The 14,565-nt window shown below is 35.1% G+C and overlaps 1 protein-coding gene across 1 annotated transcript in view; it reads left to right on the top strand.

Annotated features, from left to right (window-relative positions):
* dis3l (DIS3 like exosome 3'-5' exoribonuclease) overlaps positions 1-14,565 on the top strand; it is an 86,633-nt gene that overhangs the window by 14,049 nt on the left and 58,019 nt on the right. The window contains exon 2 of the mRNA XM_039773525.1: positions 4,958-5,111. Coding sequence (XP_039629459.1) covers positions 4,958-5,111 — 154 coding nt within the window. The remainder of the gene's footprint in view (positions 1-4,957; positions 5,112-14,565) is intronic.

Below are 14,565 nucleotides of genomic sequence, written 5' to 3'. Positions count from 1 at the left end.
AATGACCTTCCTAAATTAAATAGACCAGCTGACTGCATTCATTCCTTAAAAATAACAACTTAAAAATACGTCTATAAAAATGATTAAATGTAAGAATAATGGATCTAATACGCAAAGGAGTAAAGTTACATTTTCAAACACTACTTAAATATTGTGAGTTGTGGAGTCTTCCACATAACTATATAAGAATCCTTCCTGCATACTTCACAATACATATGACCATTTTTCTATGCTTAATTTAATTTATTTTGGCATGGGCTCTAGAGATGTACCAATATGAAAATTCTTAGCCAAAACCAGTTTTCAGAAAGCAATGGGCTGAAGGCTGAATATCAATTCTTATACTTTTTGTGCCATTGCTTAATGTCTGAATTAAATCAGTTAAACTTTTGATTTATGCATCTCAGTGACTTTTTTTTTTTTATAAAACAGCAAGTTGGTGAAAAATCATTTTATTACTGAAGTCTTTTCAAAGACAATGTATCTTTAAAAAACTGAAATGAAAATAGATAAATAAGATAAAGCCAGTAACAAAGTATACTTTTGTAATTTTAGGCGATCCTAAATTGTCCCTAGTGTGTGCTTGGTCTGTGGGGGTGTGTGTGCCCTACGGTGGGCTGGCGCCCTGCCCGGGGTTTGTTTCCTGCCTTGTGCCCTGTGTTGCCTGGGATTGGCTCCAGCAGACCCCCTTGACCCTGTAGTTATGGTATAGTGGGTTGGATGATGGATGGATGGACTTACTCCATTATAATAAATGATGACTTATTCCATTAATGTACACTTCCTCTTCATTCTGACAAATGGTCAAAAAACAGTTTAAACCTACGTAAGAGGGTACACTATTTAAAAAAAGTTTATAGTAAGAAACTGTCTGCTGTAGTTGACAGACTTTTAATGTAAAAAAATATGGTATTACTTTCCAAAGCTCTATATAATGCAGTAAATAACTTGTTTGTTTGCAGCACATTACAAATGAAATGAAGGTTTTACTGTAAACTGAAATTCCAACTGTAAAAAAAATTTGCCAATCATTAAACTATCAAAAATGTTGTTAGACGCACATACCAGTCTACAGGTTGCATCATTAAAATAACAGCCAGTAATAAACATGTCATTTAATTTTATACATTGAAATTAATTCAGTGTTTAATGAAGTAGATGCATGTTCTCTGGTAGAGGAGAAAAGTTTCTTTTTGTGGTGTATGGTGTGTTACAGGTTTGCCAGTTTATTGTAAACAACTCACCATAAATCTGCTTCCATAACTTCAACAAACCTTCATTTCTTTGGTGGGGGTGGAGTGGATTAGGGAAGTTTGCTAACTATGTTTAAGTTTTTTTTTTTTTTTTTTTTTTTTTAACCGGTTAGCTCTCCAGGAACAATATTGTAAAAGGGAACATTGCCTTATGTAAATAGTCATAACTATATGCAAACTTTGAAATTTGTACCAAGAAAAAGAAAATCTGGGAAAACTGCATCATACTCTGTATGGCAAATCACACAAACATATTTTACCTTGGGTGCACGTTAATCAACAATAATATCAAAGAAACCGCTATATAAAGCCAGTACATATGATCATTTTGAGTTAAATTAATATAGGGTATCTATTTAAAGTTACAGAATATATATTCTTAGTCACCAGGTGACAGTGTATTGCATCAAATTCGGACACAAGGATCAACAAACAGCAACTTTTCTTGAAACAGCTTGATGTTGTAAAATGGAAGATATAATATAGTTTCCTTCCTAATAGCATTATCTCATTTTTGGTACAGTGGTTACCATTTTTTCATAGAGAGGCGATTTTTTTTATGGATTAACATTATATTGTTATTCGGTGTTACTGAAACAGGGCTTTGCCACTTTACATTTTACAGTTGTTTATGTTCACTATTTTAACAATTTTATACTGTAAAATGAAAGGCCTTTTTTTTTACAGTGTAGGTGAAAATGTACTGGCAACTTACTTAAATTATCCTGGCTAAATTGACTGTGGTCTGATTGTCTGCTGTCTCTTCTAAATTTAAAGATTTTTGCACCCAGCCATTACTAAATTTGTTGTGCACTCTCAAATGATGTGTCTTTTACTCATACATAACGTCAAGTACAAAGGTCCAAAACCAAGAATATTAAAGTATGAGAACGAAGATAGCTTTTCGAGATGCTTTGACATTCTTTCACTTCCAAGATGTACAAATCCACATTTAGCTCAACTTGTTTAAATAGTATTGCTTTACTCCCTGATTTAATTTGTCCTGATACTTTTTTCCCCTTTCCCTTCTCCCTTCCTTTGCTTTTGTGAAAGTCTTGCAGTCTCTCACAGTATGTCACATATTCCTTGTTGTATATACAATTTTCTAAACATCATGTTTATGTCCCACAATGCGCTGCAATATAACATACTACTCATTCCTTGTAGAACTGGAGGTGCGGTTTGAAAGCATCATTTATAACCAGTACATACAGCATCACTTATTTGGCCAAAAAAAACTATCATTTTTACTTATTCTTCTGAATGTGCCATTTTTTTCCTAGTTTTGACCAGAAATTTTCATTAGCTGAAAATTTGGTGCAACTTTATACGAGGTGTGGCAGAAAAGTAATGAGACTGATTTTTTTATTTACCAAAGTTTTTATTTTTTTTCAAACATCAATGTTATCCCCGTCAAAGTAGTTCCCTTGGGCAGCTACACACTGAAGGAAACGTTGTTCCCGCTGTTGGTAGCAGCGCTGGAAGTCTTCGACCGGTATGGTCTTCAGCATGTCCGTTACACTCTTTTGGGTGTTTTCTAAAGTCCCGAAATGACGTCCTTTGAGGACATTTTTCAGTTAAGGAAAAAGTCACACGGACTGAGGTCAGGTGAATAAGGGGGCTGGGGAACCACAGGAATGCGTTTTTTCGATTGTCCTTCTGCTCAATTGTGAGGTTTTTCGGCACCATTTTGGCACAGACCTTTCGCATGTGCAAATGATCAGTCAAAATTTGATGAACGGTAAATCTGTTCAAATTTAATTGTTCACTCAACATTCTTAATGTTAAACGACGGTCTGATCTCACAAGAGTGTTCACACGTTCGATGTTTTCATTGGTTTTCGAAGTTGAAGGCCTCCCTGAATTGTGTTCATCTTCAACGTGTTTTCTGCCTTCCAAAAATGATTTGTGCCAGCGAAAAACTTGAGCTCGGGATAAAGAATGTTCCCCATAGGCCTGTTTTAACTTTTCAAACGTCACACTTGCCATTTAATGGCACAATGTTGCTCCAAATTCCGCTGTTTCATTTTGCGTGACGCACAACCAAAAACACAGCTTCGCTAATAGCAGTCACAAAAATCACGTAGTTAACGGAAGGAGTTGAAACTCGCATTGAGCTATGGGAGGGTACTGATACACGTGCTCTATCAAGGACAACAGCGCAGCGTTGCCAGATCGCTTGCAGTGTTGCCAGTCTCATCACTTTTCTGCCACACCTCTACTTTGATTAGCAAGCCAAGAGTACACCACATTTATACTGTATGACCTGGACTGCAGTTAAGAATTTCTTTACTTTTAAGGGTTTTGTATGTGATTGACCAGTGCCTTTTTTAAAATTGTATCTTTATATTTAATTGCACCACTCAAGGGAGGAGGACCGACAGAAATCGGTAAAATCCAATATTAAGTTTACTGTGTTGATTATTGACGTTTCAGTGTATTTGAAAATCTTTGTTTAACAAAGTGTATAAAGGATTTTCACTCTCCTTTACAGGGTCTGATCATTTTAATATTGTAATTTTATTTCCTCTGCTCATTCTTCCACCTTAAGTTATACATCATATACAGCTCTAAAATTACTGGAAAGCCTATATTGCAAATGAAAATTTACATTTGTGCACCAAATGAGGAGCTGGGGAATTGGTAAAGCTATTTCCATACTTAGAAAAGCGGAGCATGATCTCTTTATTTCTGAATGTAAATATAGAAAGAAGAAAAGCCACCTACGTATTAAAATAAAGAAAATCTAAATCCAAGAATTTGCCTGTGATTTTGGAAAAAAAAAGTCATACTAAGTTTATTTCTTTCAGTTTATAATTAGGAATATTAATTGGAGTAAGTAAAAAATACAGTTGTCTTCTTTACCCTAATGTGTCTATGGATGAAATTTAACGGACCCCCCCCAAACTGGGTGTCCCATATAGGCACCAAACACAGGCAAGAGAAAGCGTCAGTCATTCTTATTTATTATCTTAAGTCTTGCAAGAGGTAACACCTTCAGCACAAGCAACTTATTAGCAAGTGTTACAAAGGAGCACCTTCTGCACTATATTTATACTTCATTGATTAGGTCACAATTAAAGGAATTCATTACATAATCAGAAACCTTTTAACATGATTGGTTACACCCAGTTGCTAATGAGACATGACAAACGTTGATACTTTAAACAACCACAATTAACCTGGTCCACTAGGATGATTGATAGTACTGTCAGCTTAGGAGTACGTGACTTTAAAAATGTGTCCAAAACTACACTACTTGGAAAGGGTTTGCACATTCATTCAGTTTCTCAAGGTCTGTGAGACAATGGGCTTTTCCCTTTTAATCCAGCTGGGATCATCAACAGGAAACGTAGCCTAAACATTACAGTACAACAATGATTATGCTTTAAAATGGCTTTTTCTCTTAAGCTTTATATTTTTACTATAAAAAAAAAAAAACTAAAAATGCCTTTATAAAGTTAATTAAAATGCCTTTATCATAGTGAATATTAAAGTAACAGCTTCAGCCTTTAAGCATAAGCTCAGAAGATAAAAATATGAATCTCCGTACATGTTAGGTACACATCAGACCAGGGTTCAAATTTAACTGTTTCATGTCCCATTCCAGTTTGGGTGGCATCTGGGTAGTGGCTATTATTTGTGTGAAGCAGTAATTCCAAGCAATGCATTTCTGAACCTGATAATTCTATTTTTGTTTTTAGATGGGAAATGTTTGTCAGGTGATGTGACCCATTACCTTGTTCCAGACTGGAAGGTGGTGCAGGATTTCCAAGAGATCCTAGAGTTTGTTGACCTCAAAGGAGTGATATTTATGCAGACAGCATGTCAGGCAGTGCAACACCAGAAAGGAAGACGGTAGGACATTCCTTTTGCGGTTGAGATTTTTTGAACATGTTTCATTTAATCCCCTTATTGTAAGCTCAATATACTTAATTTGAATCTGATCATGTTGGAAGCAAATATTTCAATTTGGTTTTCAATGTGTAATAAAATCTAGGTTGGGGCCCTCCTGGTCTTAAATGTTTCAATTTACATTGTAAAGGTTTTGCTGTTAATTCCATTGTTAGAGATGCAAAGCTGACATAAGTGCTCAATTCTTGTTATTTATTTCATGACAAATTAGTCTGCCCACAATAGATTTGGACAAGGAGGAAAAAGCTTGTTTGTAGTTTCGCCTCATTAAGCAGCATTGCTGATAAACTGGGTTATAATGTAGATTGTATAGATTGTAGACAGGTTAGAGTTTAATTTTTCAAGCTCCATACCACCTAGAAAAGGTTTTGGCTGCAAATTAAGTACACCTTGTCAGAACAGTGACCTGTTGTGGTTTTCTCCACATAGGATAAAGCCAACTAAGAAAATCAAGAGATAACTAACTGCTTTTGAATTCTAGCCTAGCAAGGAGTTGAGAGATTTTCTTTATATCCATGATGATTTTCTTTAGGTACTCTAGTTTTCTTGCAAACCCACTGGACAGTCAAATATCTGACCGTATGTTTTTAACCTGTATTTATAACTGAATGTGCCCTTACAATTGACTGGTGTCCCTAATATCCTACTTTGTGTCCGATAGTACAGGGATAGGCTCAAACTTCTCTTCTGTGACTTTGCAACATAACAGCAAAAACTTGCAAAGTGGATGGATAATTCAGATTTTTACAGTGAAGATCTTGTCCTGCTTCTCAGGTTTAGAGTGCTCCATTCAAATGAAAAGTACATCTGAGCCAGGTGTTCAAGATACATACCTTCTCATACAGCTTGTATACCTTGCGAATAAAAGAGCAGATAGTGTTCTTTTATCAGTCACTTTGTATAATAATTGCGACAGAGCACACACTCAAACTTTTTGTTTTTGTTTATATTATGCATGAAAGTTTAAAGAAATCAATGTAAATACATTAGAATGCAAGAGCTGAAACAATACAATTGTAGCTGTAATACATAGTAGATTTGTAATGCAAATTGACAAACAGTATGGATAGGAAATTCCTGGGTGTTAGGCAGGTAAATAAAGAGTAGCCAGCATGGGTGTAGGCAAATAGGAATACAGTAGAAGTCAGTCTGGTACAGTAGATGAGTTATACAGGGTGCAGAGCCCTATACTTCCACTAGCTGAAAAACTGCTGACTGATTTGATGCATCTTAAAAGCTCTGGAGAGTGCAGAAACTTGTTTTTGCTTACAGTTCGTTTTCATCTATAGTCCCATTAATGAGACGTGTTTCCATTCTCCTAGGAGCTGGGGGTCACTGAGGAGCAAGATGCTGCTAATTGTTCCTCACGTTGGCCTTGGTTCTTAATTTGATGGACTTGACAGTCTAGGATTAGAATGGTAGCTGACTAGCATCCCTGCAGGTTATGGTGACATTCACACTGGCTGCAGGGTAAATATTAGAGGTCAGACCTTTTTTTTTTTTTTTCCTCTTTTCTCTTCCATACTTAATAAGTTGAGCATTTCTTTCCATCTTCTGTTTCTAGTTAATGGTTAATTTATAAACATATTAGAGTACATGGAAGCCCACTCTTTCACCAGTAGAGTTTAGTTCCGTGTTCAGTGGCAACATCTTTCTTGGCTGATTACTTGGTTGAAATCACCAGTATCTGTCATGACCTCTCCTTTTGCTTTTTCTTGTATTTAGACATAATTTTTGTTGTAAAAGCTTTGATCATGAACAAAGCAATATGACAACTGCAAGAAAGCATCTTTGGAAATGACATTCTCTGAAAGGTTTTTGTTATAGTCCTGCAATCCACCATTCTTATTTTATTTAGTAGCTAGGTTTCTGAAGAGCTAACAAAACATGTAGGAAAGTATTTAACCACTCTGAATAAAGTGTACTGCTAGATTAAATAATTGATGAAATTGATGCAAAAACAGTAATTTAACACGTTGCAGAATACTTAATGGGAAGAGTTGTTATAATCTACAGAACACATTCTTGCTGGAGTCCAGATAGAAAAAAAAAGAATACAACTGACATCAGGATTTGGATATAAGAAAATCAAATCTATTTCTCTGATTTTTTTTGTGTACTTACCAATCTGATTTTTGCATATAAGCACCTCTGGTATTTTCACTCAAATGTCATTGCATTTTGGCCCTGTACAGTATCAGTAAAATAGCCGATGACTATAAAAAGTGTTGGAAAACTTAGAGTTATAAAGGTTCACCAGTTTTACTACTGAATCAGTTTCAATACAGGGTCACAGGTGAACAAAACATAACCCAGCCACATTTAGTGAACTGCATGAATGTCCCTTAAAAAAGCCACTAGTTCATCACATGATACATTTAAAAGTATACCCTCACGCATTCATAGTGACAGTTTGGTACACTCAAATGACTTAAACTGCATGTCTGTAGTACATGGGGAGAAACTGGGGAGAATGGGCAAATTCCACACCAAAATTGCTTCAGCTAAAATTTAAAAGAGTTATTGTGGAGCCTAGAGAATACACTGCCGAGTGATTTGTCAGATGTCTTTTTTTTTTTTTTTTATAGATTTAAAATTCATTTAAAAAGGCCACACTTTAAGTGATAGTGACAGATACGTTAGATAATCATTTTGAAACTTCTTGACAACACCAATTAGGGGTTGAGGATACTACTTGATAGAAATGTACTTTTTGCAAAATTTGGTATTGAAAAAAATCAAATCTAAATTTGATGCTAAGAAATCTTTAGTCTGTCATTGACTTATTAGAATGGTAAGATCTTCTATTTGATGCCAGTCTTTCTCTTAGCACATGTACACATATAGGGAACAAAAATTAAAAGATGTGGGACTTTAATTTTTCATTGTTGATGAGGTGTAACTTGTGACCTGCTGTGTTGTTGTTTTTTTGTACAAGCCAACAGTAATGTAAGCCATTGTAAATAAAGATCATAAAATAGTAATTAAACAAAAAACAGATTCCTGATAGTAGCAGCAATAAAAATGACCATAAAATGTCTTGCCTTAGTTGGCAGTTTATTAGGTGCAGGTTGGTCATGTGCCCTCAGGATAGCCTGAATTTGCTGTAAAATTGATAAAATGTATCAAACGTATGTCAAATGGGCATTAGTCTGTAGCCTGTGTCAGCTCTGTGTGTCACAAAATATTTGCAAATTAACTGGTAATGGATTTCCTCTCTATCTTGATACAAACACTCAGCCGTATTAACTGCTGACTAGTGCCACAGTTCTGAGTCTTAGCCCGGTTGCTGATATAATCACTGAGGTTGAAAAAGACAACCCATACTTACAAATTGTTATTTTGGGTAATTTTAACCATGTCACTTTTAGTCAGGTACTTCCTGAATATCAACCACAATTAAAATGCCCTACCAGAGATGAAAATATTCTAAATTAATGCTTTGCAGCTGTTAAGGATGCTTATCATGTCTTTTCTCATGTCCCCCTTGGTAATTCTGACCATTCTATGATTCACTTTTTTCCTGCTTACAGACAAAAGCTGAAAACTGTGAAGTCAGTAAAAAATAATAGTTAGAAGGTGCACCAGCAAGGCAGTAGAGGTGCTATAGGACTGCTTTGCTTGTACAGACTGGAGTGCCTTCAAAGCTGCAGCACCTCCAACATTCACGAATACACTAATGCTGTAACTTCATATTCTAGTTTTTCTGAAGATCTTTGCATTCCAACAATAACAATTGTGAAGTTTAGAAGTGATAAGCCTTGGCTCACCCTAGCGCTCAAGTGACTGCAACAGTATAAAGAGTGTGCTTTCAGAATTGGACACCCTTAGGAATACAAAAGAGCCAAGTATATCTTAGATAAGCTGCAGGAACAGTTGTCTGCAAATGACAGCACATCAGTCTGGAAAGGCCTTAAACAGGTCACTAACTACAAGAAACCAAACATCAAACAATTATGCTGATCCCAGTCTGGCTAATCACTTAAATCGGTTTTATAGTCACTTTGAAAGACAATGGGACATAAATCCACCTGATGGTCTCACTGTTACTATATATATATATATATATGTATATGTATATATGTATATATATATGTGTATATATGTATATATATATATATATATATATATATATATATATATATATATATATATATATATGTATGTATGTATGTATGTATGTATGTATGTGTGTATATATATATGTATGTATGTATGTATGTATGTGTGTATATATATATATATGTATGTATGTATGTATGTGTGTATATATATATATATATATATATATATATATATATATATATATATATATGTATATGTATATGTATATGTATGTATGTGTGTATATATATATGTATGTATGTGTGTGTATATATATATGTATGTATGTGTGTATATATATGTATGTATGTATGTATATATATATATATATATGTGTGTGTGTGTGATATTTCAGTTTCTTTTTTTAATAAATCTGCAACAATTTCAAAAATTCTTTTTTTTTGTCTGTCAATATGGGGTGCTGTGTGTACATTAATGAGGAAAAAAATAAATTTAAATGATTTTTAGCAAATGGCTGCAATATAACAGAGTGAAAAAATTGAAGGAGGTCTGAATACTTTCCGTATTCGTATACTTTCCATATATATATATATATAAGTTTTTAAAAACCACTCTTGCTAAGATTTTAAGAAGTGTTTTTTGAATGTTGATTGATGAAAAGCGCCCACGCTTTTATTTTCCTAGTGATGTATGAGAGACTTATTTTTTTACTTTTTAGTATACTTTTTAATTTAATATAAGCGTGGTTTTTAAAAAGTATTTTTTTATATATGTATATTATTTTCAACTTTTTAGTCTTGAGTTTGTTTTAGTATAATTTTGTAATCAATAATATTCTGTTAGTAGCGCCATCTATTGGTGAAATCTTTAACTATTCATATGAAAATTTCATTTCTTAACATGGATTAATTGATCAATTAGTGAAACTGATTATTGATTCATGTATTGTCATTGGAAGTGAGTAAGTGTGCACAATTTCAAGTAATTTGGGCAATAGGAAGTGGGTTAAATATAAATTACAAGATTTGCACCAGACAACAAACGGGTGAAGTTAAAGCAAGCGTGGTAATAATAAAAACACCTTCAACTTATTCAAAAAGCAAAATTTCAAAAAAGCTGCAGGCCTGGACATTATTTCCCCATCCATACTCTGGCATTGTGCACACAAGTTGCCTACAGTATTTGCAGACTACAGTATTTGCCTCACATTAATGTGTGATGAGCATACTAGTGCAAAATGGCTACTGTTGCAGCACTAAAGTTGATGCAACAGACATTTTCAACCAATCTTTGGATCTGTGCATTGTTCCTGCCTGCTTCAAAACCTCCACCATCATTCCAGTAGTGAAAAAATGAAAGGTCACAGGCCTAAATGACTATAGACCAGTAGCTTTAACCTCTGTGGTAATGAAGACCTTTGAACGCCTTATTCTGAATTACTTCAAGAATGCTACAAAAGACTTCCTGGACCCATTTCATGTGCATACAGAGCCAAAAGGTCTGTGGATGATGCAGGGAATTTAGGTTTGAGCTTTATTTACCAACACCTTGATAAGCCAGGGACATATGTGAAGATCTTGTTTGTGGACTTTAGCTCTACTTTCAGTACAATTATCCCAGATCTCCTAGATAAGAAACTTGCTCAGTTCAAACTGCCTAGTTCAATCTTCCATGGATCACAGACTTTCTTACAGATAGGGAACAGTATGTGTGGTTGAGCACACCTGTCTGACCCACTAACCCTTAGTACTGGTGCACCACAGGGATGTATCATTCCCCCACTACTCTTCTCACTTTACACAAATGACTCTACCTCTGGTGATTCGTCTGTCAAACTTCTTAAATTTGCAGATGACATAACAGTATTAGGCCTCATTGCAAACAATGATGAGTCCACATACTGTATAGACAAGAGGTGGAAAATCTAACATTGTGGTGCAGCCATAATAATTTGGACCTTACCATTCCAAAAACCCGGTTGCTGATATAATCACTGAGGTTGATCAAAGATTTCAGAAAACTGTCACCTACTCATCTATCACATGCTATAAATGGCTCAGCTGTTACAAACCCTTACGTGGGACAACAGAATTGCATGCATTAATAAGAAAGCCCATCAGCGAATGTTCTTTTTGTGTGAGCTGAGGAAATTCAATCTCCCTCAAGCAGTATTGGTCCAGTTCTGCACAGCCATCATCGAGTCCATTCTGACCTCATCTATAGCTGTCTGGTTTGGTGCTGCCTCTGTTCAGCCTAAGGCCAATCTGCAACACATCATCAAAGCCTGTGAAAGGATCATAGGCTTTAACTTACTTACTTGAAGTCCTGTATGAGTCCATGGTAAGAAAGAGGGCTGTATTGCTGATGCTTCTCACCCAAGGCATCACCTGCTCTAAACACCTCCCTCCGGCAGTGCAGTGCAGTGCAAGCTGAAATAACAAGGCAGTTCAACAGTTTGTTTTCCACATGCAGTTTTTCTTACTAATCATGTCTGAGCTTCTACTCAGTATCTATGTATACCTGCACACTAGATTGACAGAAAAATTTTAATCCTACTACCTCTTTATTTTTTGTATTGCCCTTGTATGCTACATTATATTTCATCATTTTATATTTTATATTCTTATATTTATCTTTTGTATTCTGTGTTGTCTGTTTATGTTGCACCAATACTATCAAGACAAATTCCTAGTACACATTAGCTTGCCTGGCCGATAAAAGTGAATTCTAATTCTGAAGAAGGTGTTGGTGTGGCCATCGGGGGGCGCTTGCCCTGTGGTCTGTGTTTATTTCCCATTGCCTCAGTACAGTGAAAGACCCAATCATCCCCTGTCCCTTATTGACTCAAGATCTCTCACCATATAATAGATAATGTGTGGTGAGCATACTAGTGCAAAATGGCTACTGTTGCAGCATTCAAGTGGATGCTACACATTAGTGGTGCTTGATGTTGTTCCCACTTGTCTATGTAAAGGACTTTGAATTGGTTAAAAAATTGCTATATAAATGTAATTAATTGTCATTTTACTATTATTGTGTGTATGCTGTTTTGAGTTATTTACAATGAGTCTTTGAAATATATTCCTGGCCATTGCATAATTTTATAAATTCAATAAAAACTTTGCTTGTGCATTATTAAGATAAAATACTGCCACACATTGATTTTGCTTTCATGTTGAATGTTGGTGGTATTTTTTAATCAATTTGATTGATAATGTATTAATGTGTTATGTTTAAATCCAAGTTCTTAGCATGTTTACACCTACAAGGTGTACAAATGTTAATTCTGCTTTTGTTGTGAACCAAACTATTAACCGGAAATCGTCAACCTAAAGTTTTGAACTGTCACACTTCTAGTGCTGACTTACCCAACAGTTAGCCTGTGAGAGAAACTAAAATCCATGATGAAAGAATACATATTATGCAAGTACACAGCAGGATTCTCCCGCTTTGAATTGTTCCAACATAGCAAGTACTTGCCTGTCAGATTTTCTGTTGCTTTGTGCCGTCCAATAAATGTTAGTATTTATTTTATTTATTTTTTTTTTTTTTTACAATGGCACAACTACTTTTAATTCAAATATTTAATTTAAACATTTCAACATTTATTTGGACATGAGTTCAAAAACTTTGTGCACATCATTCTTAATTTTTCCTCTAAATGTGACAATAGCAATATAAGTAATAGGCTTTGCAATTGTTTAGGCAAGTTTCTTTACATATTAACCAAGTAAACTAAATCTAAAAGTAGAGATAGTAATCATTTTCCCACCTTTATATCTATCATAAACACATTATCATTCTGTAATAGTAGACTGCATTGAATTAAACATCCAGTATATTGCTGCAAAAATTATAAACAATTTGCATTTGTCAAGGAGCAGCATTTTGATGATACTGTATCTGAACTTATAAATGATCTGTTTTAATTCAGAAGGAATTAAGGTACATTTATTTGCTACCCAATAGAAACCTTTTAAAGAATTAACTTTTTCAGTCGTAAATATAATGTATCAGTGGGAGTTTGTATTAAAAGGTAACTAATTCCTGAATATGCCTTTAGATTATGCAAGTAAATTACAGTATCTGTGGTTAGAGGGCTTTTTATTAACATATTTGACAAGCTTAAAAATCTTGGTGGGGGTGTGTTTCTAACTGAGCTGAAAAGCAAGAGTTACTTTTACTCATGTATAGATCTCCCTCAAGGTAAGAAAATGATTGTGAAGCTTTTGATTTTCATTGAAATGTTTATTCACTGCATGCAGTAAAAACAGAATGGCCTGAAATATCACAAACTGAATGTTCCTAATTACCGTTAATTTGAATCTTTTAGAACCACTGGAGTCTAAAGGATATTTTGAGTTAAATGATGTAGAACAATTTGCCAACTGTTTATCTAGAACTACAGAGGTCTTTAAGTCAAAATGATAATGGTTGCAGCTCTGCTCGTAAGATATGCCACTGTTTGGTTTAATCAGCTTGCTGTGATTTACAGTGCTTTTTCGATGAGCTATATGGAATAACTACTTTAATTCATTCGGTCTGAGCGGCGACCAGTACTTCATGCTGTTCCGGAATAAGGAATTAGACATGGGGTCAGTGGATGAAGCTATAAATGCAGATTATAAATTAACCTTTTCTATTCTCACATTGTTGTCTGTATTTCTAGTACTTTGTGATTTTTAGCTGTTTCTTTTTCACATCATTATCATAAATTTCTGTTTGTCTCAAACAGCGATCTTTTCTTCTTCTTCTTCTTTCGGCTGCTCCCGTTAGGGGTTGCCACAGCGGATCACCTTCTTCCATATCTTTCTGTCCTCTGCATCTTGTTCTGTTACACATATCACCTGCTTGTCCTCTCTCATCACATCCATAAACTTTTGCTTAGGCCTTCCTCTTTTCCTCTTCCTTGGCAGCTCTATCCTTACCATCCTTCTCCCAATATACCCAGCGTCTCTCCTCTTCACATCTCCAAACCAGCGCAATCTCGCCTCTCTGACTCTTCTTAAAATACGTATACACCACAGCCATGTCCATCCTTTTGACAAAATCCACTATCTTCTGACCTTCATTCCACTCCTTGACACTATACCTACCCATCACCTCATCGTCTCCACTGTTCCCTTCAACATGCCCATTGAAATCTGCTCCAATCACCACTTTCTGTCCTTTGGGTACACTGTTCATCACTTCATCCAAGTCACTCCAAAAATCTTCTTTCTCACCCATTGCACACCCAACATGTGGTGCATATGCACTAACAACATTCATCATCATACCTCCAATTTCCAGCTTCATAATCATTACTCTGTCTGACACTCTCTTCTCACCT

Source organism: Polypterus senegalus, chromosome 12, assembly GCF_016835505.1.
Source record: "Polypterus senegalus isolate Bchr_013 chromosome 12, ASM1683550v1, whole genome shotgun sequence".
Taxonomy (NCBI): Eukaryota; Metazoa; Chordata; class Cladistia; order Polypteriformes; family Polypteridae; genus Polypterus; species Polypterus senegalus.
Note: the sequence above shows the minus strand (reverse complement) of the source record. Positions and strands in the feature narration are given on the sequence as shown.